Consider the following 26,366-nt stretch of genomic DNA (forward strand, 5'->3'; position numbering starts at 1 on the left):
TGTGATTTTTTATGATTTGCTCCCTACACACAAACACACTCACAGCATGCTTGGAGAAGGAGTCTCTCACCAGCCCGGTTACAGATGGGTTCCCCTGGGTGCTGGTCCCTGGACCCGGCCCAGCCCGTGGCACCGGAGCGGCGCCGCGCTCTGCCCAGCCTCCCATGTTTTATTCACCGCCACCTGGGCACTGCCAGCCTGGTTTGAGTGTCTCTCCATGCCTCTGTAATTTCATCTGATGGAACGGGACAGTATGGAGGACTGTAGCTCCTCTCCTCACCCCTGCTCATCTGTCACCTCCATGAGCTGGGTGGCATCTGGAGATGAACTCGCTGTCATCTCACTGTCCTGTAACGTGCCGCTTCGCTTGCAGGTCCCTGTCCGCAGGCTTTCCATGTCCATTAATACGCTTAAATTTCCTGATTTGCTTTCAATGCAATCGAATGATCAGCAGGTTTCCTACTGAAACACTTTCTGTTGTTGAAGAGCAAAGCAGATTACTTTTCTACAAATAACAATACCAAAGTTGGCCATTAGTCATTACGAGTTAAAACTGCATTTCATATCATCAAGTTTTTCTTGACAAGTTTTTTGATTTTTTTTAAAGTAATTGTTCAGCTCTACTGCCAATTTAACAGTGAATATTTATCCAGGTGCAACCAGTCTCTCCAACTTTGGTTTACATTTGTAATGGTGACACAGCCGCCCTCTTTGTGTACGTCTTAACAGATTTTTCCTGACCCTCGCACCTCTTTTTCTCTGACAGGGTGGTGGTCCTGGAGAGCCGGCCAACGGACAACCCCACAGCCCTGAGCAACCTCTACATTTTAGCAGGTCATGAGAACAGTTACTGATCCTATCCCAGAGACTGGAAGCTTCCCAGAGATGAGAACAGTTACTGATCCTATCCCAGAAGACTGGAAGCTTCCTCAGAGATTTTTGACGGACGACTCGATTTTTGGGAGAGTATGACAGCCTTGCACCAAGAAGGCAGCTTTGCGTCAAGGGGAACTGACTGGAGAACAAGTTACAGAGAGCGTTTGTTACCGATCACAGGATGCCCAGGTCAGTAAAAGAGGACGGGGTTTACTCCAAGCAGCTCTCTGTTCAGTACGGATCTATAAGTCGCCTTACACCAGCAACACCTTCACTGCAACGCTGAGGAACTTTTCTTGAGCCCAATGTTGCGAAAAACAAACAATAAAAGCTCAAATGAACATCGTTAACTCAGCCTGTCCCCCCACTTTTCCACAGATGGTGGACTGTTAGAAATGTGGTATCTAGAGGTGTTATTGGGGGGTAAAGTGCCATTAAAATTAAATTCACAAGGTATTTGTGATCGTTAGTATTAGCAAATAACGGGAGATTTTAATGTCCAAGTCTTATAGCACGTCGCTGAAACGTCAATAGGCTCGACGGGAGAAGATGTACAAGCTCTATAGTCAGACTAATAGATCAAGTTTAAACAGAAACCCATGTTCCACGTGGGTTATTTAAGCATTATTTATTAATCTCTAAGCGTTAGGGTATGTTGGATTTACAGACTGTGTTAACAGACAGGTGCGGCCCTGCTGCGAGCGGGACCCCCGCTCCCCAACAGGATTAGCTAGTGAAGCTTTCCTGAGCAGCTTTTGGGTTGTTTTTACTGCTATGTAATATAGTCACATCGCTCCTGCTCTGCTGCATTTTTACAAGTTGAATATAATGTCAAATGTTTTTTTTTTTTCCTTTTACCCCCTCTTTTATAGACCTTTTACTTATTATTTGCACCGTGTAAGCACTTTTGTACATTTTTTTTAATTTAAAATGACAATATGAGGGACAATGCTTGGTTTTGATAACATCTTTGCATTCCCTTCGCAAAACTTTTAATGTATGCTGTTTTTTTGTAATAAAAAAGGCTATTGTTAACAAGATGAGGGCAATGGCCTGAGCGTGATTTTTGTTTGTGTTGCTGCTGTGTTTATGGAGCGATGGGATTGGCCGCTGCTCTCCTGATGAGTCTCTGATGAGATGAACAGGGGAGAGCAGTGATTAGTTGACGTGATCTCTGGGTTTAGTCTGCCTGCCATTCCTCTCACTTCACCATCCAGCACTAATTGGTCTCAGTGCGACAGATCAAGTTGTCAGTTTAGTCTTTTCCTATGTGCAGGCCACTGTCACATGCTCAATGATGTCAAACACATGGTGAATTTGGGTGTCAGTGGTTGGTTACGCTGTTAGAAATCATCCATATGCATTACAACCTTAATGATATTCAGCTTAAGCCATTATACATTCATGAATATTACAAATGTATCTGTCAATTTAGTGCAGGATGAAACCACACAAACTCATTTGGCTGACAAATGTACATGACATGAATTTATAGTATGATGAGAAAAAGAGGTAACCGCGCACTCTGGCTTAGATGCAAAGACATAACGTTTATTTGACAGATAACGTCAAATAGGTAACGCCTGGTGGCCTTTGTCAAGTCGTGGATTCATTGAATTTATAGTATATCAATATTAAGTCGTGTGAAACTGATATAAGATGTATAATGATAGTGTCTCTTCAAGGTGGAAAAGTGCAAATTAATGCTTATTTTTGTTTACATTGGTGGATGCTTCCCTTTTGATATTTACTGTCTATTTACACTATCCATTCACTGATTCAACCATTACAGCATATTTATTCTAAAACAAACAAAACAGCACATCCATAATTCTACAAAATAAAGGATGGAGCGGCCCATCAACAACCTGCTTTGTGCAGTGTACAGCCCATCAACAACAACCTGTGTGTGTGTGTGTTGCGGGTGGAGTCAGCCTAGCAGTTCCTATGAGGACCAGCCTGGAAGAGAACCATGTTTATATCTATGGAGAGAACCGCTTCAAGCAAACCGATAGATGGGAAGTTAGGCGATTTGGTTTTTCACAATAAAAGGGGTTTAGATTATTGAAAAACTAATGCTTCAACAGCAAAGGTGCTAAGGTGGGATAGAGTTAAAAAGCCTTTATTTAGATTGCACAAAGAAAGATTTTAATGTCTGACCACTGATGTAGGCCTTTAAATATTGATGGTGAAAATTCATAATGTTCAGTGCAATCATTGCATTAAATATAAATTCCGAATCTAGTGTAAATAATGGATAATAAAATATATGCATTATTGTTCATATTTCCTGGTAAATTATCCTTGTTTCTGGGTGCTGTCAAACAAAACATATAATCAATTTATTTACAGTAGGGTACTTTCTCGCTAGCTTGGATTTTATTTTGAAAGTTGTGCCCGGAAGTGATGTCTTGTGCCGTCTTTCTGATAGATTGACGCTTTTGTTTTTAACGGGTGAGCCTTGGATTTGCAGGGAGACTGACTGGGGGAGTTGTGAGGGTTGTGTCTGTCTGTGTGCAGCAGATCGTCCACCTTGCAGGCTGTTTGGATGCAATTTTGCTTTCTCCTGCCTCTCCTACTGAGAAACATCTGAGGACGACTCACTGTAAGTAACTTGATAAAGATAATCTAAGGAGGAGGACAAACTGGGACTATCTAGATAGGCTGCTGTTACTGAAAGATTTCCTATAAAAAATTAAAAACATGATAACATGATTCTGCTTTTAAGATCAGGAGGCAACTTGTTGCTATTGTGTGGTTTTTGATATATAAGCCTAATAACTTACAAAACTTATTTTTTTTATATTCCTGGTTGTCATGTTTCCTCACCACCAGTTATTCCACCATGGATGTGATTCCCACATTGTTTTCAATGCTGCACTTTGATTGTATTCCCCTGCTACTCCCCTGCCCGGTTACTGGGCCCCGTTATTTGTTTTCGCCCGTGTCTCCTCAGGGAAATGATCTAATACACTTTGCATTGCAAATGTTTTCGTTACGCAATCTAACTGTAACTGGGAGACAGGTGTAGTGTTCCTTTGGGAGGCAGTTTACAGTAGGAGTTTAGTTTGGTCATTTTGTCCACCTGTTTTTAGACCACTTCTGTGCTTTGATGTAGACGTTTGATAACTTAAGATTAAGTTGTAGCAGGTAAGTAATCCCTTTTCAGCATATTCAGATATGGTTGTTTGTTCTGTTTTCCATACAGTAACATAATGACTCTGTCAGTAATGTAATGATGTAGTAGCCTAAGTAAATGTGTGAACTGATCTCCAGTGCAGTGGGTGATCATCATAAGACAAACATGCAGCAATATGAACACAAATAAATTATATTTTCATGTATATAATATGTTTCCCCCTCTGCCCCAATGTCTCTCGTCAGCACTTTATTTTATATTCTAGTCGAGATCCTAAGGTTTCTAAGGATACCAAATATGTCATGCTGAATTACAGGGAAATGTCCTATACAATCATCTAGACCCCCCCCCCTATTTGCTGTAATGGTGCAGATATAAAAAGGTTTCATGGGTTTGAATATTTCACTCAAGGGGGTGAACTCTATCCAGAGAATAAAATAGTGGGAAAATGGAGTGTTTACAGCCATTCACCTGCCTTCCCTTGCTTGTCTTTAGGTTTGAAAAGCAGTCCTGGTTCACTGGAAACTGTGTCTTCTTCTTGATGACTGCTGACTGCTGAGGATGGAGAAGTATGAGAAGATCGGGAAGATCGGAGAAGGCTCCTACGGCGTTGTGTTCAAGTGCAGGAACAAAGACACAGGACAGATCGTCGCCATCAAGAAGTTTGTGGAGTCCGAGGACGACCCCATCATCAAGAAGATTGCCCTAAGAGAGATCAGGATGCTCAAGGTAACCGCTCACTGTCAAAGCAGTGTCTCTCCAAATGTTAGAGTTAATATCAGGGAAACATAATATCACAGTGTAGGTGGTTACCCCAACAATATACATCTAAATAGACAGTAGGTTACTAAAATTCGATTAAATAATCAAATTTAATTTGACAGTAGTAGAAATGGAAAAGTTTAAAAATTATTATTATTTTTTTTTATAGAAAAATCAGTCTAATCTCACAAGTGGAATACAAAGGTCTCACAATTGATGTGATGAGGACAATGCAAAACCCATCCAAACAGGGCTTCAATACCTGGGCAAAAATTCAACATGAGTGAATGTGTAGGTACGGTCTCTCAAGGAAAAGCTTCTTGTCTCATGCTTCATTTTGAGACTTTAGTGCGTTAAAAATACAAAATGCAAATGCTTTTCTAATTGGCATGAAATATCCAGTCTTGTCTCAGTGGGAGTGACACCGTGCAACTACTTCTACAGACAATGGGAAGTGTTTTTATAGCACTCCATTGTGCTGTGGACAGAAACCCCCACAGAGGGGCGGAGGATCAGCGGAGCAAAAACCAGCAGGATTCAAACGGTGTGGAGAAGCCCCGCAGGGTCGAGCCCCACTTGCTTTCAAGTACCTCATTGGAAAATGTGAAATGTCAATAGAACTCACTTTGTGTTATTTTGCATTCTCAATCATTTCTTCATAGACTGTATAGGAATGTTTCTGAATCATCTAACAATGTTCAGTAAGAAGAGAGAAGGCTTTGGCGGCAGGTTAACACCATTGTCACACTTGTCATAATGTCTATTTATGTTTTAACTGTGTGACTGTAATTGTGGTCTTCTTGTAATCAGTCATTTCAATGTTGTTTTAAATGATCTTAAATCACTGGCTGGTGAGGATTTCTCATCCTGGAAGACACCCAACAAAAATATTTCCTATTAGGAAATCATTCCCAGTCATTTTGTTAGTAGTGATGCTATAATAATTTAATTAATGTCAGAAATGCAAGGCCATACTTGTATATGATAAGATTTTCTCATTGTTAAATTTAATACCAAATTACTTTAATTTATATATTTTGTGCAATAATTGAAATTGAAGCTCTTTTGATATTTCTTTTACTTAACATGTAGCACAGCACAGTTGAGAGGTGTTCATCACTCTCTCTCTTTTTTTATTTATTTCTTCTTCAGAATTTTTCCCTATTTTCTCCCCATTTGTACTTGGCCAAATCGGGAGAGCCAAGACTTGCACCATGCTTCCTCTCTCTCAATCTGTTGACAAATTGTTGTCTGTGAGCTTCTGTAAGGCCAGCTAGTTCTCATTATAAAATTCTCAGGGTTGTAACAGTAATTAACCTTGATCCGTGTCTCAAAGTAAGCTGTGTAGGGTACTTGAAATTTAGGGAATTTGGCATGGAAAGTCCTTGAATTTGAGCTTTGTCATTATTTTGTCTTAGATAAAGTCATCAAAATATTCAGGCTGTCCTGTCTCTTCTAATGTGTATTTTCAAGTTTGTCTAAAAGGCACAAACATTTTTTCGTCCCCCCTGGGGTTCGTTTTTCAAAAGTTTTTTCAAATGTGCATGCTTGTCAACAAAGATGTGTGGTGTAGTTTTGAGTGGTTGAGTTAGTCATGCAGTAGTTTTGAGTGGTTGAGTTAGTCATGCAGTAGTTTTGAGTGGTTGAGTTAGTCATGCAGTAGTTTTGAGTGGTTGAGTTAGTCATGCAGTAGTTTTGAGTGGTTGAGTTAGTCATGCAGTAGTTTTGAGTGGTTGAGTTAGTCATGGAGTAGTTTTGAGTGGTGTAGTTAGTCATGCAGTAGTTTTGAGTGGTGTAGTTAGTCATGCAGTAGTTTGAGTGGTGTAGTTAGTCATGCAGTAGTTTGAGTGGTGTAGTTAGTCATGCAGTAGTTTTGAGTGGTTGAGTTAGTCATGCAGTAGTTTGAGTGGTTGAGTTAGTCATGCAGTAGTTTGAGTGGTTGAGTTAGTCATGCAGTAGTTTTGAGTGGTTGAGTTAGTCATGCAGTAGTTTGAGTGGTTGAGTTAGTCATGCAGTAGTTTTGAGTGGTTGAGTTAGTCATGCAGTAGTTTTGAGTGGTTGAGTTAGTCATGCAGTAGTTTTGAGTGGTTGAGTTAGTCATGCAGTAGTTTTGAGTGGTTGAGTTAGTCATGCAGTAGTTTTGAGTGGTTGAGTTAGTCATGCAGTAGTTTGAGTGGTTGAGTTAGTCATGCAGTAGTTTGAGTGGTTGAGTTAGTCATGCAGTAGTTTTGAGTGGTTGAGTTAGTCCTGCAGTAGTTTGAGTGGTTGAGTTAGTCATGCAGTAGTTTTGAGTGGTTGAGTTAGTCATGCAGTAGTTTTGAGTGGTTGAGTTAGTCATGCAGTAGTTTTGAGTGGTTGAGTTAGTCATGCAGTAGTTTGAGTGGTTGAGTTAGTCATGCAGTAGTTGGGCGTGTTCCTCAGTGGTGTCCTGGACACCGACCAGGCCTCCAGCCTCATAAATAGGATAGGATGAGGACTGGTTGTCAGGGGCAACAACATGTTTATTACCATCTGTTCAGATTGTTTTTTTTGTTGCTGGTGCATTTCTGTCTGATAAGACACATGGCTGTTGTACAGTTGTGTATGAAGCAGATATGACTGGATGTGTCCCTGATACCGTGCAGCATTTACAAACGGGCACATCTTTTCTTTGTGCTCCGTCTCTGCAGCAACTGAAACACGCCAACCTGGTGAATCTGATGGAGGTATTTCGGCGTAAACGGAAGCTGCATCTGGTCTTTGAGTACTGTGACCACACCGTCCTCAACGAGCTGGACCGCTACCCCCGAGGGTGGGTGTCCCTCTGAGTCTGTGCTCTACACATGTGGACAGCTGTATCATACGATGTGATGGTCTCACAATATGATTTGCGATATGAGGTTCAGGATTCAATACAACCACAATACAATGTAATACATATACTGTGCAGTATTATGTTTATTTCTGGGCCACAATCTTTCCAGCAGTGGTATTGGCTCGCTAGAAGGTAAACAGCAATTTCAAAATGTCACTACAAAGTGCAAATAATATAATTTAAATGGAGAGCTTGTGAAAGTGTGATGATCAAGTGTCTCCATTATGATTACTACAGCAGAATAAAATGGAGATAATATCACCATTCATTTTTCTTCCCCACAATATATATTGTCAAATTTCTCTATTGTGATATACCGGTATTGAATTTTGATATATATCGTCCTAGGGGTGTCACGATACACTCAGTTCACGATACGATACGTATCACGATACTGGGTTCACGATAACGATACGATACGATACGATTTTAACAATATTTTTTTAAACTTGAATAATGACAATATATGACTGGAAAAGTAGTATTTTATTTGAAATGCACAAATACAAAACATGCTGTTGTGGGAAATTGTTATTACAATAACAACTAGAAAAAACATGAGATTGGAGATAAGGCTTATCTTGAAATAGAATGAGTTACACCGTCACTTAGATTTACTTTGAACTAAAAGGTTTCTCAGCAGTATAAATTCTCATTATGCATCTTCAGTTTTTCTTCAAACTCAAACAACAAGACTTTTCTTAATCTATTTTTTATGCATCTTCAGTTTTTCCTGTCAAGTAAACAGTTTTGCCAGAAACTCAATTGAATGGTTTCTCTCCTGTATAACTTCTCATGTGTCTCTTCAGAGACTTGTTCAACTGAACTACTTTCCACACATTGAACTTCAACAAACAAAGACGTTTCTTTGTCTATTTTTTGGAGAAAAAAAAAAAAAAAAAAAAAAAATTGCGATATGAGATTTCATCTCAACGATACATATCGTGACGTTTTACTATCGCGAAATTTCGTGGGACGATATATTGTGACACCCCTATATCGTCCTATTCCTAGTACTATATGATAGCATGTGCTGGTAGTTTGATGTACTCTGTTGTTGTTTTAGTTGATGATATGTACTAAGTGCGCAAAATATTAGGAGACCCCTAATAATAATCCAGTTAAACGCTTTTATTCCTAATTGACTTCACCTTTTAAATCTACTTCAGTTATGAAGGAGAGATGAGGATGAAGGACAAGAGATTAATTACAGAAAATCGTTGAGACAGATTATGAAAAAAGAGGCTGCAGCTCAATATTTGGAAAGTATTCGGGATTAGGGATGCATGGTATTGGATGTTTTGGCCATAACTGATATGATATTTTACAACTCTTAGACGATGCCAATACCGATATACGGTATGCACACATTTTTCCCACCTAATTTCCGAGAACATAAATTCTCTCCTGTAGTGAAATTAACACATTATCATTATGCCTACTCTTATCGTCTGGCAGATGCAGACATAAAAACAATGCTTTTCAAAATGTACACATTCACTGGGCAAAATAAGAAAACTTATGTAAAACATGCCGTTGAGCATTCAGTACTCAAGTATTTAGTCAAGCATTGAGCATTTGGGCATAATCAAAGCGTAATTTTTTCGGCCTGTCATATCGTCAGAAATATTTGTTTCGGGCCGATGTTGACATTTCATTTTTAACGCCTTTATCGGCCGATACCGACAATGATGAGCCGATATCATTTGGACATTTTGTCTGTGTACAGTCGCTCACTGAGTGTCTGTGTACAGTCGCTCACTGAGTGTCTGTGTACAGTCGCTCACTGATTGTCTGTGTACAGTCGCTCACTGAGTGTCTGTGTACAGTCGCTCACTGAGTGTCTGTGTACAGTCGCTCACTGATTGTCTGTGTACAGTCGCTCACAGAGTGTCTGTGTACAGTTGCTCACAGAGTGTCTGTGTACAGTCGCTCACTGATTGTCTGTGTACAGTCGCTCACCGAGTGTCTGTGTACAGTCGCTCACCGAGTGTCTGTGTACAGTCGCTCACTGAGTGTCTGTACAGTCGCTCACTGAGTGTCTGTGTACAGTCGCTCACTGAGTGTCTGTACAGTCGCTCACCGAGTGTCTGTGTACAGTCGCTCACCGAGTGTCTGTGTACAGTCGCTCACCGAGTGTCTGTGTACAGTCGCTCACCGAGTGTCTGTGTACAGTCGCTCACCGAGTGTCTGTGTACAGTCGCTCACTGATTGTCTGTGTACAGTCGCTCACTGAGTGTCTGTGTACAGTCGCTCACCGAGTGTCTGTGTACAGTCGCTCACTGAGTGTCTGTGTACAGTCGCTCACTGAGTGTCTGTGTACAGTCGCTCACTGAGTGTCTGTGTACAGTCGCTCACAGAGTGTCTGTGTACAGTCGCTCACTGAGTGTCTGTACAGTCGCTCACTGAGTGTCTGTGTACAGTCGCTCACTGAGTGTCTGTACAGTCGCTGACTGAGTGTCTGTGTACAGTCGCTCACTGAGTGTCTGTGTACAGTCGCTCACTGAGTGTCTGTGTACAGTCGCTGACTGAGTGTCTGTACAGTCGCTCACAGAGTGTCTGTGTACAGTCGCTCACTGAGTGTCTGTGTACAGTCGCTCACTGAGTGTCTGTACAGTCGCTCACAGAGTGTCTGTGTACAGTCGCTCACTGAGTGTCTGTGTACAGTCGCTCACTGAGTGTCTGTGTACAGTCGCTCACTGAGTGTCTGTGTACAGTCGCTCACTGAGTGTCTGTGTACAGTCGCTCACTGAGTGTCTGTGTACAGTCGCTCACTGAGTGTCTCTGTACAGTCGCTCACAGAGTGTCTGTGTACAGTCGCTCACAGAGTGTCTGTACAGTCGCTCACTGAGTGTCTGTGTACAGTCGCTCACTGAGTGTCTGTGTACAGTCGCTCACAGAGTGTCTGTGTACAGTCGCTCACTGAGTGTCTGTACAGTCGCTCACCGAGTGTCTGTGTACAGTCGCTCACTGAGTGTCTGTGTACAGTCGCTCACTGAGTGTCTGTACAGTCGCTCACTGAGTGTCTGTGTACAGTCGCTCACTGAGTGTCTGTGTACAGTCGCTCACTGAGTGTCTGTGTACAGTCGCTCACCGAGTGTCTGTGTACAGTCGCTCACCGAGTGTCTGTGTACAGTCGCTCACCGAGTGTCTGTGTACAGTCGCTCACTGAGATACTAGGAGCATAAATCTCTGTACGGTCACTTTTCATTAAACCAAGCGCTGTGTACATTCTATTATTCCTACATTACATCCATGCCCCGCTACACACTGTGCTTTGTTGGGCCCTGATGGGCACAGCGCTGGTCTCCGGGGCGAGCTGACCTGCTCATCATGGAATGTTTACAGTGATGCACTCCCAGCATGCTTTGCTGCGCAGCCAGTTGTCGGGACTCTTTTTTTATATGGAGTGTTTTTTTGCTGTCTGGTTTCTCACCCTGGCCCACAGCCTCCTGGACACACAGGGTTCAGAGAAGGGGGGGGGGGAGGGGGGGTGGAGATTGTTATTAATTGCCGGTCACAAGGCTGGATTTAGCCATTTCCCCGGCAACACTGATAGATGGTGGCTGAAGCAACAAAGGCCCAGTGTTGAGCGTAGAAAAGGCAGGTCGCTCCACTGTCAGCTAGAGCCGCACGAGTGGCAGAGAGGGACGAGTAGAGATGACAGGAGAAACAGAAGGGCAGGCAGGAAGTCAACAAGAGTAAGAACAGAGTGATTTCCTGTTCCAAGCATGAGGCTCTTTGTTGTTGTTGTAATTGCAGTTCAAAGTGGGTCATTCCCCATAATCCAAAAAGAAGATGCTCTTTATAATAGATCCAGTTTTAGCAATTACATCTTTGTCTAAACAGCATCTTTCGAAACCAGGGTTACAAAGTGCTTCACAACAACATGAGGAACAACAGAAATATAGGAGAAACTTCATAGAAATTGTGAGATAACGGCAAGACAGGCAATGAAATCAGACGCATAGATCAGAGAAATACACACGACTCGATAAGAGAAATACAGACAAGACTCGAGATCAAACTAAAATAAGTGAAATAAAGTCTGTTCCAGAGATTTTCAGCTAGACACATTTTGTCTCTGACCTATAGACCCCTAAATTGCATATATTATGGATCTTAAATATGTGAAAATCTAACTTGATTTCCTCCTTGACTTGCAGCGTTCCTGAGCATCTTGTAAAAAGCATAACCTGGCAGACGCTCCAAGCCGTCAACTTCTGTCACAAACAGAACGTAAGTGACTGACATCCTGTTTCATAACATTTCCTCTTCCCTTTAAACCAGTGATTCTCAAAGTGGGGTCCGGGACCTGGGTCCCCAAAAAGGAGAATAATTTATTTTCCACTATAGAAAATGTATGAATGTATAGAATGTATGACTATTTTGGGCATGGGTTTCATACACTTTCTGTAATAAAACATCTAAAAGCAAAAGTCTTATCAGATGGGGCACCCTGGTAGAGAATCTTTGAGAACCACTGCTTTAAACAACTTGCATGAGTTTCTTCTTATTTGTCCCTTGCACAAGAGAATATTATAAAATTCAGGAAGTCTCTTTTAAAAGTGGTAGTGTTGTCTCTTACCCTCTCTCTCCCCACGTGTTTTTGAATTCCTATGGTCTCCTCCCCGTCCCCAAGCCACTGGTTTATAGCTCTTTTCTTTTAACAAGAATTCCTCCCCCTTCGCTGACCAGCAGTTAATGTATCACCTAGACACAACAAGCACGGCAGGGCCTCCTTTTTAACTGGGTGTTGAGCTAAAGTCCAGGTTTCACTGTCTGCAGCCTCTTTGTCAGCAGCATCTCCCCAAACACAGAGAGATCCCAGCGACTTGACTTGACTCTTCTCTTTTCCCCGACAGTGTATTCACAGAGACGTGAAGCCGGAGAACATTCTCATCACCAAGCATCAAGTCATCAAGCTCTGTGACTTCGGCTTTGCCAGGATACTCAGTGAGTTTGAATCAGATCTGATATGGACCAAGCGTTGCTTTCACATTTTCGTCAGTGCCACCTGGTGGACACTGCTGTCCTGTTACTTTTTCACTCATTTTGAGTATTTCAAGGCCCAAATCATTTAGCACATACACTACATCAAATACCAATGAGGTATGGAAATGCTAGGGTTCAACTGAGTTTTGGAAGGTCAATGTTTTTGTGTTGAAGCTGCCGATATTCGTTAGCGCAAATTTGTCCGTTTTCATGCACACACAAAAAAGTCAAGGATTCAGTATTTTCCCCAGGACGTTACATTTGTGTCAGGGTGGAAAAGGCTTGAACCAGCATTTAGACCAGACCTGGGAATTATATGACCAGGGACCAGAACCAGCCCTCTTGATGGTTCTGCCTGGCCCGGGAGGTCTACAAACCACACCATTTTACTTCTGAAGCTAGGAAAATCGAATGAGATGACCCAAATTGGCTTTTATTTTGAAACGCTTGTGTGTTGTCAGTGTGCTTCTTCCTGTCAGTGGTTTATCCAACACACACACAAACTCAAGTTGTCATAAATTGTGGGGGGAAAGTGACATGTGCATGTATGTATATGAGACAGAGTACTGGTTCCTGCTTTGCCACCTCAAAACAGTTGCTGTGAAAAAGGGCCTTCAAGGCCATTCAATAGACTGTGCTAGACCTATAGGCCCTTTTCACAGCAACACACACACACACACACACGCACACGCACGCACACACACACACACACACACACACACACACACACACACACACACACACACACACACATGCACACACACACACACACACACATGCACACACACACACACACACACACACACACACACACACACACACACACACACACACACACACACACACAGGGCCAGCAGAGTGAACACACACACAGGGCCAGCAGAGTGAACACAAAGCTTAACAACACAACACATTTCATTTTCTCCGGCTTGCCTGCCCCTGGTCAGCTTCTTGCTCTTTCCTCAGCAGACGTTGGTAGCTTAGCAGCATTTAAGAGGAAGGGAAGAGTGGCACAGGAGAACAGAGACAAGGACATCACATTTAGGCATCTGGCATCATCAGTATATAATGGGAGCTGGGGCTGTTTGTTTCTCTGTTTGTTTGTTTCTCTGTCCCACTGTGATGTCATAAATCCCACTGTGACATCATCAGTGATGTCATAAATCCCACTGATGACATCATCAGTGATGCTGGTCTCATTGGCCACAAAGCAGCCGAGTTGCGGGCAAAGCCGCACAGCGGCCGAGCTGCGAATGCGAGCTGCAGGACGGGCGGCATCCCTAGTTTAATAAAAGGCCAATATTAGCAAACCAATATTTCTATATACCTTGGAAGCCCCACTACCAATAAGCGTACAATCAATTGCTTATGTGCTTTGTATAAAAAGATCAAAGATCAACTTATTGTCATCTCATCTTGTGACAAATTTTTATTTTTCTGTACCTTTAACATGAAAGCTCATTTGGCTGTTCCATGAAGTGCTGTGTCCCTGTGTTGTGTGTGACACCAGCCGGTCCATGTGACTACTACACGGACTATGTGGCCACCCGCTGGTACCGCGCCCCGGAGCTGCTGGTGGGTGACACTCAGTACGGCCCCCCGGTGGACGTGTGGGCGATCGGCTGCGTATTCGCCGAGCTGCTGTCCGGGATCCCGGTTTGGCCCGGGAAGTCTGACATGGACCAGCTGTATCTCATCAGGAAGACTCTGGGTAAGACTGGATGAGCAGAGCGCTAGTCCTGTCTAGAAGGAAGGAAATGCATGTTGGCAGTTTCACTTAGTGGAAAATATTTAACTTTGTTTCATAATAATTGAATGTAAGAACAATAATTATTTACTGTGATTATACGTGAGACCTTGGTCTGGGCAGTAATCAATATTATCGTTTATCGTCTTTCAATAGAATCATATCATGATAAAATAATGATATGGAGTTATCGCGATACACAATTGTTGTTTCATCCCAAAATAAGATATCTACCTTTTTGAAAAAAGAAAGAAAAGACACCCTCTCTTCCGTATTGACTGCAGCATCTTCAGACATCTGCTTATGAACCTTCAGTTTTTGAGGAGAGATTTGTTTTTCAAATTTTCCTTGATGAATTTCAGATAGCATTTTTTTTCTTCCCAGAAATTGATATATAATGTCCAAAACATCATGAAACCCTTAAATTATTTAGATAAGAAGCAAATACTAATCATTTCCTACAAAATTAGATCTGAAAATAATGATTGGTGTTCAATTCAATTAACACCAACTTTACTATGATATATTGAAATAATCGAGTATCACGATGTTAATTTCACTCATAATCACAGAGAAGAACGGTCTTTAAATGATTACTGCTTTCATAAAACAAACAACTACCAAAGCTTGTGTGTTTACCTCCACCAAGGTGCTTATGTATTCGGTGCCGTTTGTTTGTCAGCAGGATACCCTTATATCTCTGTTCACATCTGACCCCCACATTGAATGTATCTTATAGCCTGCTGCGTTCTCAGGACTATCTAACCGCCACGGTCCCCAGAACTCACACTGAGTTTGGGAAGAGGGCCCTCACATTTTCTGCTCCCTCTTCCTGGAATGGACTTCAAAAAACTCTGAAGCTTCAGTCGCTTGTAACAGTGCACGTTTTTAAAGCACAACTCACAGACTTTTTAACAGCTGACTTGGGAGTGTGTAATTGCTAATCCAACTTGACCCTCCCTCCAACGGCGTCCCCTATAACCCCCCCTTCATCCCTTTTGTCTAAACCCCCCCCCCCCCCAAAACTTGGCTTCTGCTTGCTCCATTTTATTTACCTCCCTACTTTTGTGTTCACTGTCCATCCTGATGTTTTGTCCATCTGTGTTTTTTATTGGTCTGTTTTTTTGTTTTTGTTTTTTTTGTTTCTTGTTTTTATGCTGCCATTTTTGGCCGGGTGTTGCTCGAAAAAGAGTTCTTTGATCTCAAGCTTTTATCTGGTTAGTCAGTCAGTCAGTCAGTCAGTCAGTCTGACTGACTTATCTGGTTAAATAAAGGTTAAATAAAATAAAAAAGGATTACGTAAAAACTACTGTGCCAATTTTCATTCAACTTGTTGGAAGGGTGTATTGGGCCAAGGAAGAACCCATTACATTTAGGAGTGGATCCGGATCCCAACAAGCAATAATAGCACAAACTATTTAGCCTTGGCGCAAGTTGGTGGAGGACTGTGCTCTCTGAGAACCCTTCTAGTTTAAGAAAAGTTTCCTTTGCAGTCGTCTTCATAAATACATTGCAATATAAAACAGAGAAGGCAAGAAAAGTTGCTAAATAGCTCCTTGGTTACAACAAGTTATAGAAACTAATTTAATTTGCTTTTCAGCAGCACAGTTGGAGAGCAAATCAATTGTTTGACTGAAACTAAGTAAAATATCTAAATAAGTTATTTCCTGTTTTTCCTCTGCAGGAGATCTGATCCCTCGACACCAGCAGGTCTTCAGTAACAACCAGTTCTTCAGCGGAGTGTCCATCCCAGAGCCACAAGAGATGGTAAGGAGGAAATATGACCCAGAATGCAGTTGTGTTCCATGTATCTCAATCACAGGGACTGATATTGTCATTAGTTTGAAATCTCTATTCCTTTTATCAGAGGCTGTAGCTGTTCTCGCTTACTCAAATATAGTTTAAATTACATTATTTGTCTGTTGATACTGTCCGATAATAATCTTGTGTCCCCCAAAATGACACTTTTCTGGAATTGCGAAAACTAGCTGATTCACCAGTTGAGAAGACCCCTTGTTCCATTTCTGAAATTGGTTTTCAATCAGTTTAAGTAACGTAAATAGACATAGTCAAACTGATCTTAAAAAAGTACAATCAAAAGTATATATCTTTGTCATTTTGTGTTTCTGTAGGAACCTCTGGAGCAGAAATATCCAAATCTCTCACACCAAGCACTAAGTCTCATGAAGGTAATGTCATCGTTTTTACCTCAAATGTGCTGGAGTTGATGTTGTGAAGCTGTATGCAGATGTAATATATCTTGAAAGATCTGGCTCCATTTTCATGCAGCAGGATAGAGAGTAAGAGAGCTTATCTGTGAATTCATTTGTAATATAGAATATGATCATGTGAGCACCAGGGGGAACAAAATTCAATTGTAATGAAGTTGTATGTATAACTAGCCCAATCCTCCACAATTTTTGGTTTATCATTAAAGTGCAATACACATTTTGATAGACATTTTGATGGTATAGTGACTCCTAATAGGGAGCATAGCGGCTCTGTCATGCCCACACCGCCTTGTTCCTGCACTATACAATATACATCAGATCAGCAATATGGTCCCGCCCCCTTTTAGGGGGAAGACACAAGCCACTCACTTCAATGTAAAAAAGCAGTACCCAAAAAAGAAATAACAGAATTAATTTTGTTTATTAATGGCCCAAAGACACCATGACATGACAATACATTACAACACATCTGGCCATAGAATGTGCAAGATACACCGGAAATATTACTTTGACCCATCTAAAATCATGTGACTCATGTCACATGATTCAAAGTAATATTAAAAGTAATATTTCCGATGTATCTTGCGCATTCTGTGGCCGGCTGAGTTGTAATATATTGTCATGTCATAGTGTCTTTGGGTCATTAATTGTTATTTTTCTATAATTTTTTTGGTACTGCTATTTTACATTGAAGTCAACAGCGAGTGGCTTGTGTTTTCCCCCTAAAAGGGGGCGGGACCATGAGCCACCTACAAAATGACATATTGCCGATCTGATGTATGTCTGTGTCCCGGAGCGGCTTGACGGTGTCAAGTTGCCTGCAACTTTTAAGTCCATTTCCTGCACAGATTAGCGATTAGCACGATTAACTCCCTAAAACTCAACTTTTCCCCCCAGCGAACCAGTTCTAAACACAGAAACAGTAAAATAAGGCTGATATCTGAACATACAAACAGGGAAGTGTAGCATTTAGGTGGGGGCGCTGTTTCTCCAAATAGAAAAACTACAGAATGGGGCTTTAATTCTTTAAGTCAGATAAACAATTGAGCAGTGAGAACCAGTGAGTTCCCAGTCAATTTAAAAGTTAATAGTCTCAACTGATTTTTAGAATATTTTGGAGAAAATGCTATAATCAGTCCTTTGAGATTCCCATAATGTACATGTGTTTTCTTCATTAAGATTTTGAATACCAATTGGCATATTTTCCTCTGTAAATATATAAAATAAAATAAATAATAAAATAAACACTGTCTCTCTTCTCTCATTCCTTTCCAAAACCCTCGAACGAGCAGCGTCCGAACAACTTTCTCTCTATCTCTCCCAGAATGACCTCTTGGACCCTCTGCAGTCCGGTTTCAAGGCTTCTCACTCCACTGAGACAGCTCTTCTTGCTGTCACAGAGGCCCTTCACACTGCTAAGGCCTCATCCCTCTCCTCTGTCCTTGTCCTCCTTGACCTGTCTGCTGCCTTCGATACAGTCAATCACCAAATCCTTCTTTCCACTCTGTCTGACCTCGGCATTTCAGGTTCTGCACTCTCCTGGTTTGCTTCCTATCTCTCGAACCGCTCATACCAGGTCTTATGGAGAGGGTCCCTCTCCAGATCCTGTCCTCTTACCACCGGTGTCCCCCAGGGCTCAGTCCTGGGCCCCTTACTTTTCCTTCTCTATATCAGATCTCTTGCCTATGTGATCTCTTCTCATGGCTTCTCTTATCACTGCTATGCTGATGACACCTAGCTTTTCCTTTCCTTCCCCCCCTCCGACACTCAAATCGAGGCTCGCATCTCTGCATGTCTCAAGGACATTGGCGACTGGATGTCTGCCCACCACCTCAAGCTCAACCTTGGTAAGACAGAGCTACTCTTCCTACCAGGGAAAGACTGTCCTCTCGCAGATCTCTCCATCTCCATCGACAACACCACTGTACTGCCCTCCCAAACAGCTAAGAACCTTGGGGTGATCCTCGACAACCAGCTGTCTTGCTCAGCCAACATACAGTAGCTGCGACAGCACGCTCCTGTAGGTTCTCCCTCTACAACATCCGCAAAATCCGTCCCTTCCTCACAAGAGAAGCGACTCAACTCCTGGTCCAGTCACTTATCATCTCTCGCCTGGACTACTGCAACGTGCTCCTGGCCAGCCTACCTGCCACCGACATCCGACCGCTTCAGCTCATTCAGAACGCTGCAGCCCGTCTGGTATTCAACCAACCCAAATTCTCTCATGTCACTCCCCTCTTCCGGGACCTCCACTGGCTTCCCATCTCAGCTCGCATCAAATTCAAGACACTGGTACTGGCCTACAGGGCAGTACACCAGTCAGCTCCCCTGTACCTGCAATCTATGGGCAGGTTCCAAACCTCTCACCGCTCCCTTCGCTCCTCCACCAGTGCAGGGCGCCTCGCCCCTCCTTCGCTACGGGCGCTCAAAAGTCGCTCATCCCGATCTCGACTCTTCTCGTCCCTGGCACCTCAATGGTGGAACGAGCTTCCACCTTCGGTCAGGACTGCTGAATCACTGCCGATCTTTCGGAAAAGACTAAAGACACACCTTTTCAGGCTCCATCTGGGCCCTTCTTGATCTAACTTCTTTCTCTCTCTTTCTATTAAAAAAAAAAAAAAAAAAAATCCTAAACTAAACTCGTACCACTGTTCCTTCAGAATTTGTAGTTGTCATAGACTGTGCTCCATAGTTGATTGCTCTCTATTGCTGACAAAAAGTGTGTTATTGTAAGTCGCTTTGGATAAAAGCGTCTGCCAAATGACGTAATGTAATGTAATGTAATGTAAATAACCAGAACTAATACTTATTAATAATGAATATTTTGAAGTTGACTCTTTCCACACTTGCATAATTCTTCATGGCAGCCGCTGGTCGATCTTTTAAGCCTTGTCAAGGAAATAGTAGATGTCAGCCCTGACCCGCTATGTCCCCACACTGCCCCCTACAGGGCTGTCTGAGGATGGACCCAGCGGAGCGGCTGACCTGTGAGCAGCTCCTTCAGCAGCCGTACTTCGATAGCCTGCGGGAAAAGAGTGAGAGCCCGGCCAGAGAGCACGAGCGCTCCACCAACAAGAGGACACGCCTGCCCCGCAAACACCTGGCCCACGGGGTGAGCAAACACCTGCCTCACGGGGTGAGCAAACACCTGCCTCACGGGGTGAGCAAACACCTGCCTCACGGGGTGAGCAAACACCTGCCTCACGGGGTGAGCAAACACCTGCCTCACGGGGTGAGCAAACACCTGCCTCACGGGGTGAGCAAACACCTGCCTCACGGGGTGAGCAAACACCTGCCTCACGGGGTGAGCAAACACCTGCCCCACGGGGTGAGCAAACACCTGCCTCACGGGGTGAGCAAACACCTACCCCACAGGGTGAGCAAACACCTGCCTCACAGGGTGAGCAAACACCTGCCCCACGGGGTGAGCAAACACCTGCCTCACGGGGTGAGCAAACACCTGCCCCACAGGGTGAGCAAACACCTGCCCCACAGGGTGAGCAAACACCTGCCCCACAGGGTGAGCAAACACCTGCCTCACAGGGTGAGCAAACACCTGCCTCACGGGGTGAGCAAACACCTGCCTCACGGGGTGAGCAAACACCTGCCCCACAGGGTGAGCAAACACCTGCCCCACAGGGTGAGCAAACACCTGCCCCACAGGGTGAGCAAACACCTGCCTCACAGGGTGAGCAAACACCTGCCTCATGGGGTGAGCAAACACCTGCCCCACGGGGTGAGCAAACACCTGCCTCACGGGGTGAGCAAACACCTGCCCCACGGGGTGAGCAAACACCTGCCCCACAGGGTGAGCAAACACCTGCCTCATGGGGTGAGCAAACACCTGCCTCACAGGGTGAGCAAACACCTGCCTCACAGGGTGAGCAAACACCTGCCTCACAGGGTGAGCAACACCACTATGAACCATGAGGGTTAGACAGATATGTTTCTTTGTGTTTTTAAATATCAGATATTGGTATGGTGGAGGTTCCTCCATGATCACAGCTACATAACTAGAAGGACACTCAGAGAGTGCAGACCTCCGCCAAGGCCAATAGTCCAGTCTGCTATGATATGCTATGAGTCAGATCAGAACATAGACTGTCTAAAAGAGATGGATGGAGTGAATGTGACGTCACCCATTGGTTTGTGATCTCTTGTTTTAAAGCATCTGCTTTGGCTGCTGCCATCTTGGTTCTCACGCAGCTTGCACTATCCCAGGGGTTTCCCACAGAGCCGCAGCTCCGCCTGCTATTGGTCCGTGATCGGTGATCTGCGCGATCATTGGACAGGCGACCTGTCAATCACACCTAAAACAGTCTTTTTGAATTTCATCTTTTTTATTGTTTCTTTTTCAGACATCGGTTCAGTGCCGTTAACAATTGGGTGTGCACACCCAAGCAAAAAATAAAACAAAACAGCAGCAGACAGGACATAACAAATAATCTTCAAATAAACTATGTAAGAATATAATGTAACAGCAACATTGACAGTGTGAGTGAATATAATGTAACAGCAACATTGACAGTGTGAGTGAATATAATGTAACAGCAACATTGACAGTGTGAGTGGTTGATCTGAAAAGACACTTTTCTCCCACCCCGTGAACTTAATCCCACATCCAATCGATTGTACAGGTTTGGTTTTAAATGATTAAAAACACTGTGAAAACTGCAGCGACATTTAATTTGCTTTGTACATTTTAAATCATTTTGATTCATGTGAAAATTAACGATTGCTCTTAAAATTGTCTCTGAAACCTGTTCAATTTTTTCTTGTCGCTCCAGCATTTGCCACAGCTCACCGGCAGCAGCATCTTTCCAGCTCTGGACAACAAGAAGTACTACAACAACCTGCGCAAGTTCAACTATCACCTACCCAACATCTAAACGCAGCGCTCCTCAACTCCAACAATCAACGTTTTCTGGAAATCTCAGGAAATGCAGCAGATTGTCATGTCAGTCTATGCACTATTCTCAATGTCGACTAAAGACTAAAGTTAATGTATGTTGCCTATATAAAGACAGCTGGTTTATGTATGTTGCCTATATAAAGACAGCTGGTTTATGTATGTTGCCTATATAAAGACAGCTGGTTTATGTATGTTGCCTATATTTCAAGCTGATTTTGTTGTATTTTGTTTGACTTTGTGTAAAGACAAGGAGCGATTTGCTGCTCTGCTTGTAGATGCTGAGTAGACTTTGGGGATGAAACGATGACACTGCCTTGCCTGGTTTGCCAAATGTACTTTTATATAACGATGGACTCTGTACGAGTGACATGTCTGGTAGAGTTTTTTTGTTTTGTTTGTCAATTTGATTGTCTCAACTAAGTTATAATGTAGGATGCACCTTTTGTCACATGAAAAGCAAGCCGAGCAGCTTGAAATCACAGAGAAGCTATTGTCATTTTTGAAAATAATATTTATGTGAAGTCAGGAGTGAATACAGTACCTAACAATCATTTAACAATACATTGTACCCACATTGACTAGTATGCCCAGTAGAAACAAAACAAAACTCATCATCTCTGGAACGTTGGTGCTAAGGATGTTCACAGCCATCTATCTATGTTTTACGAATGCCAAATTAATCTATAGGGAAATAATTCAAAGACTCCTGAATTCCTCAACTTTTCAACATATTTTTTTCTCTCTATACCCATATATGAGTAACCTTTAATACCCTGAATGTTGAGAATATAATAAAGTATAGAATAGATAATTATTTGAAACATTTTTTTGATGTCAACAATATAAAGTGCTGTTCAACTTTTGCTCTTGCTCTATTTCTTTATAGCCTCGACTCTACTTAAAGCTCAAAGCTGCAAGATCAACTGGCCTCTTCATTTAGTAGCTCCCATAATGGGAATAGTGCTGCACACTCATTTGAAAAATAAAGACTCAAGCAGGCTTCACATAAACGTGGAAATAAACTGGACCTTTCAAGCAAAGGATTCTGCATGTTTGACAACAACAAAAAGTCCTGCGATGCTCTAAAGCAGGAATGTCAGAGATACGGCCGGCAGGTTTCATCCGGCCCGCGAGATGTTTTGGAATATTAAAAAAAAATATATATATATTATTATTAAATTTGCACCCCATTATCATGAACTACGTGTGGCTAATAAGCAAGCTAAGAGTTCATTCATAAGTTAATTAACCTGCACTACAAGGAAGTATGTCAGTAGGTCATCAGGTATAAACAAAGCCGCCATGATGCCACGCTGAAATTGAATCGCGCATTCGGCTACCTACCAAAAAACAAAGGAATCAACAAGATGCTGTCGAAAAAGAGAAAGGTTGACACGGAATGCAGGCAGTTTCAAGAGAAATGGAAAGAGCAGTATTTCTTGTCAATATGTTGCATCTTGCACTTTTTTTGCAGTTCTCTGCTTTATGTACTTTGTTATTGATGGGTATCTGTGACGCAGGCGTTCTTGAATGATTCCAAATTATAAATCCACGTGTAGCCTAAATATCCATGTGTTGAGTCGAATTGATTTTAGTTTAAAAAAAAATCCGGCCCCCATGAGGTCTCAGTTGAACAAATCCGGCCCTCTACCTAATATGGGTCTGACACCCCTGCTCTAAAGTCTTTCCTTGTTCAAGTTTGTGTCTTCTAACCTTCGAAGGCGGCCATACTTAAAAAACATCTAACACTCCTGAACAGAAAGCTGTTTTCACTCCAGGTCCAGTGTGATGTCCAGACGAGGAAGTGCCGTCTGAAGCCTTTCAACTGTCTTCTGTTTGTCTTTGATGCCAGGCAGATCGCTGAGAAACAGATGCTCCAGATTCCTTTGGGAATGAATAGAAATACCGGTATTTGACAATGACATGATTGACTCCAGATTAGGACAGCGACGGTCTGAAATGAACCACCTTTGGGAATAAAAACCCACCTGAGTTTGTGCAGGGCGATGACACCCTTATCTGTCACATTTCCACATGACACTATCTCCATTGTGGACATACTCTCCTGCAGATTCTCTATTGAGCTCAACCTCTCCATGCAGATGTCCTCAATATAGATACACTTGTGGAACTTTATTTCTTCCAGGTATTTCAAGTCGTCTAGAAAAGGTGGGAACACAACAAAAAGCAGTGATTAGCAACGTCTTGGTCAATTCATGTACATAGAAAAAGACCCCCCCCCCCCTCCCAACCAAAAAAACAACAACAGAAACGTGAGTGTGGACTCTGGAAAGTGCAGCGGACATCGAGTTCAGACAGACAGTGTGCTATCTCTCCCTGCCCGGTGTAAAACATCCCTGCCACTTGCATCGCATTTAGGTAATGAGTCTGAGTCTCACCCTCACCTTTCCTTTCTTGTTAACATGGGCAGGTATCACGTTCAGGTGAACAGACAAGTCAACTGACAGTCAAGTTGTGGTTAGGTTAAGAATAGACTGTAAATGCAAAATCAGAGTCATTTTGACATATTTGCGGTTTATATATATATATATATATATATATATATATATATATATATATATATATATATATATATATATATATATAATATAGTCATATACATGTCAAAGCACACCAGAAAAGATGGCAGACTGCATATTTTTTTAAACAGTTTTCCCTTTTATGTTCTAATAATTAGCCGGCTTCTCCTGTATGTATTTTGTCTCTCACAACAATCTTGTCTTTTTAAATAGTTGAGGAAAAACATGAACACACTTTACTATGGAAGAGAATGAAAATGAGAATGGGACGGGTCACAAGGCCAAGTCACGATAATCTCCACACTGACCCAGATGGTCGAACCCTCTGTGCATGATGCAGGATTCCGTGGCGTCGATTGCCTGGATCTTGTATCTGCCCAGAGGTCCGGTGGGCAGGCCGTTGTAGTCGTGCTGCCAGCGGTCAAAACCCTGAAACCTCACTTTGGCTCCGCATCTCAGCAGCCACTCTGCCGCCGCGCGGTCCGGCCCGACCGCTTTGATCCGCTCATAATCCACCCTGCAGTCAGAGTGAGAAGTTCTGATCAGAGGGAGTTTAGCAGCAACTACTGAACTAATGTAAATTATGTTGATAGTAGAGCTGAAACAACTAGTCAAATAATCGAAAAATTCGTAGAATCTAATTTTGATGCTAAGATTTTTATTATTTTTTGGCTTCTGGTAAGTAAACACGCTTAAAAAAACACTTTGGACTCTGGGAACTTGCGATGGGAATTTGTCATTATTTTTTTTACATTTTATAGACTAAATGATTAATCGATCACGGAAATAGGCGTTAGTTGCAGGGCAGGCCGAGTCGATAACATGTAATATTATGGGTCACATTTGGTGGTTGATTAGAGGGCAGGAGGAGGGGGCCATAGATAGACCCATTTCACAGCAACCGTTTTGAGGTAGTAAAGCAGGTGTAACTGTAAGCAATGCCATTAATGATGGTATTATGAATGAATTTAAGTGTTCCAGTGCCAGGGCCCTCAATAATGTTATTGGCTACATGCTTTACTTCCTGCTTTACCACCTCAAAATGGTTGTTGTGAAATGGGCCTATAAAGAGGGTTTATAAAAAGAATAATTAACTACAGGGAAATGTGGGTCAAACTAACATGCCCACCTGTCCTCTTGTTTAACCTGAAATACATTTATAAAATTATATTTGACATTTACCTCATGATTACCCACTGAGCACGCCGATAAGGCATTAATAATGTGATCTGAGCACTAGACATGATTTTAGCCCTAATATTCATAGTATTCTGTTCCATCACCACATGGCCAGTTTGGTAAGAAATCAACAGGTGATAAATTAACAGGTATAATCAAATGTATATGTTATGGGAATACCATTAATAGTCCAGTTGCACAAATACACACAAGAGAAGTCCTTATGTGCAAGATAAGGCTTTATTATGTTTGTCTTATACCCAAGACTATATATAGACTTCTAAACTTTAACCTTTAATCCCTAGGTAGCAAATTTTAAGCTAGACGTCAATGACCATGTATTCTAAACGACCAAATCAACATACAATTCTTCAGGGTGTGTTATTTCTCTGGTATTGAAGTCACTCCACATCTGTCTGCTCATGCATGGCCTGCTACAGTTTTACAGCTACAGCACACAGGTCAGGTGTAGCTAATCTGTTAATGATGTGTCTCACTTGTTGAAGACTGCATTGAGCCAGCCCCAGAACTGCCTCCTCTGACACACAGCAGCAGCTTTGGACAAAAGCCTCATGTCTCAGCGCTGAAAAACACAAAAACAAACATCTGACTTTTTAGTTTTGTATCGACACAAAACCAGTCGAGTCTGTTGAGACTAGACAGGAGCGACAGCGGCAAACTAGATAAATACAGAGACAAACTCTCACCTATCCTCCAGTCTGTTTACATTAGAAATGCGTCCTTCCGTGTGACCTTCGACCCTACGACGTGCGAAAACGTGCCCTCCCATTGGTTCTACCGGCGAACGTCCACGTGGTGACGCGTCGAGGGGGGCGGGGGTAACCTCTCCACTTCGAAGTAGCAGCAGGATGGCTCAGACTAATGACAATCGAAGACAACTCAGGGTGAATTCGCTTTCTGTACAATGTCCATACTAATGTAAGGTGCGTTTTGTTATTGTCGTTGTGATCAACGCTGTGATAATGGTCCAGATGTTGAGCCGCGCTTCGTTTGCGGCTGTTTTTGCAGTGCAGCCCAAACTGCTGAGGAGCATTACAGCCAGAAACCTCCACAGGTAAGTTAAATATTACAATACCGAAAGCAAAACAAAACGGCTTGCAACTGACAGTA

The 26,366-nt window shown here is 42.5% G+C and overlaps 3 protein-coding genes across 4 annotated transcripts in view; 2 read left to right on the top strand and 1 right to left on the bottom strand.

Annotated features, from left to right (window-relative positions):
- The window catches only part of map4k5 (mitogen-activated protein kinase kinase kinase kinase 5), a 56,211-nt gene extending 54,306 nt beyond the window's left edge, over nucleotides 1-1,905 (top strand). For both annotated transcript variants that reach the window (XM_083634134.1, XM_083634135.1), the window contains one exon: nucleotides 767-1,905. In XM_083634134.1, the coding sequence (XP_083490260.1) occupies nucleotides 767-854 (88 nt within the window). In that variant the 3' untranslated portion in view covers nucleotides 855-1,905. The remainder of the gene's footprint in view (nucleotides 1-766) is intronic.
- Nucleotides 1,906-3,380: 1,475 nt separating this feature from the next.
- cdkl1 (cyclin dependent kinase like 1 (CDC2 related kinase)) lies at nucleotides 3,381-22,882 on the top strand. The gene is made up of 10 exons (XM_083633393.1): nucleotides 3,381-3,481; nucleotides 4,511-4,744; nucleotides 7,447-7,568; nucleotides 11,798-11,870; nucleotides 12,497-12,587; nucleotides 14,137-14,337; nucleotides 16,058-16,140; nucleotides 16,506-16,562; nucleotides 19,555-19,740; nucleotides 21,392-22,882. Exons 2-10 carry the CDS (start codon nucleotides 4,577-4,579, stop codon nucleotides 21,491-21,493), a joined length of 1,083 nt encoding a protein of 360 aa, XP_083489519.1. The 5' UTR covers nucleotides 3,381-3,481; nucleotides 4,511-4,576; the 3' UTR covers nucleotides 21,494-22,882.
- Nucleotides 21,041-25,974, bottom strand: dmac2l (distal membrane arm assembly component 2 like). Its single transcript, XM_083633392.1, has 5 exons — nucleotides 25,943-25,974; nucleotides 25,733-25,818; nucleotides 24,365-24,573; nucleotides 23,505-23,676; nucleotides 21,041-23,400 (listed from the first exon to the last, which is right to left on the bottom strand). The coding sequence occupies exons 2-5, from the start codon at nucleotides 25,807-25,809 to the stop codon at nucleotides 23,286-23,288; spliced, it is 573 nt and encodes a 190-aa protein (XP_083489518.1). The 5' UTR covers nucleotides 25,810-25,818; nucleotides 25,943-25,974; the 3' UTR covers nucleotides 21,041-23,285.
- Between the last annotated feature and the right edge of the window lie 392 nt (nucleotides 25,975-26,366).

Source organism: Poromitra crassiceps, assembly GCF_964638095.1.
Source record: "Poromitra crassiceps genome assembly, chromosome: 3".
Taxonomy (NCBI): Eukaryota; Metazoa; Chordata; class Actinopteri; order Beryciformes; family Melamphaidae; genus Poromitra; species Poromitra crassiceps.

Excerpts from the sequence above, each read along its gene's own strand:
- dmac2l (XM_083633392.1), bottom strand. The coding sequence starts at position 25,809 with ATGAGGCTTTTGTCCAAAGCTGCTGCTGTGTGTCAGAGGAGGCAGTTC. Across the intron at positions 24,574-25,732 it reads CTCAATGCAGTCTTCAACAA|GGTGGATTATGAGCGGATCA; the intron begins GTGAGACACATC and ends CTCTGACTGCAG. Across the intron at positions 23,401-23,504 it reads ATCGCCCTGCACAAACTCAG|GAATCTGGAGCATCTGTTTC; the intron begins GTGGGTTTTTAT and ends TCATTCCCAAAG.
- cdkl1 (XM_083633393.1), top strand. The coding sequence starts at position 4,577 with ATGGAGAAGTATGAGAAGATCGGGAAGATCGGAGAAGGCTCCTACGGC. Across the intron at positions 7,569-11,797 it reads CTGGACCGCTACCCCCGAGG|CGTTCCTGAGCATCTTGTAA; the intron begins GTGGGTGTCCCT and ends CTTGACTTGCAG. Across the intron at positions 16,141-16,505 it reads TCCCAGAGCCACAAGAGATG|GAACCTCTGGAGCAGAAATA; the intron begins GTAAGGAGGAAA and ends GTGTTTCTGTAG.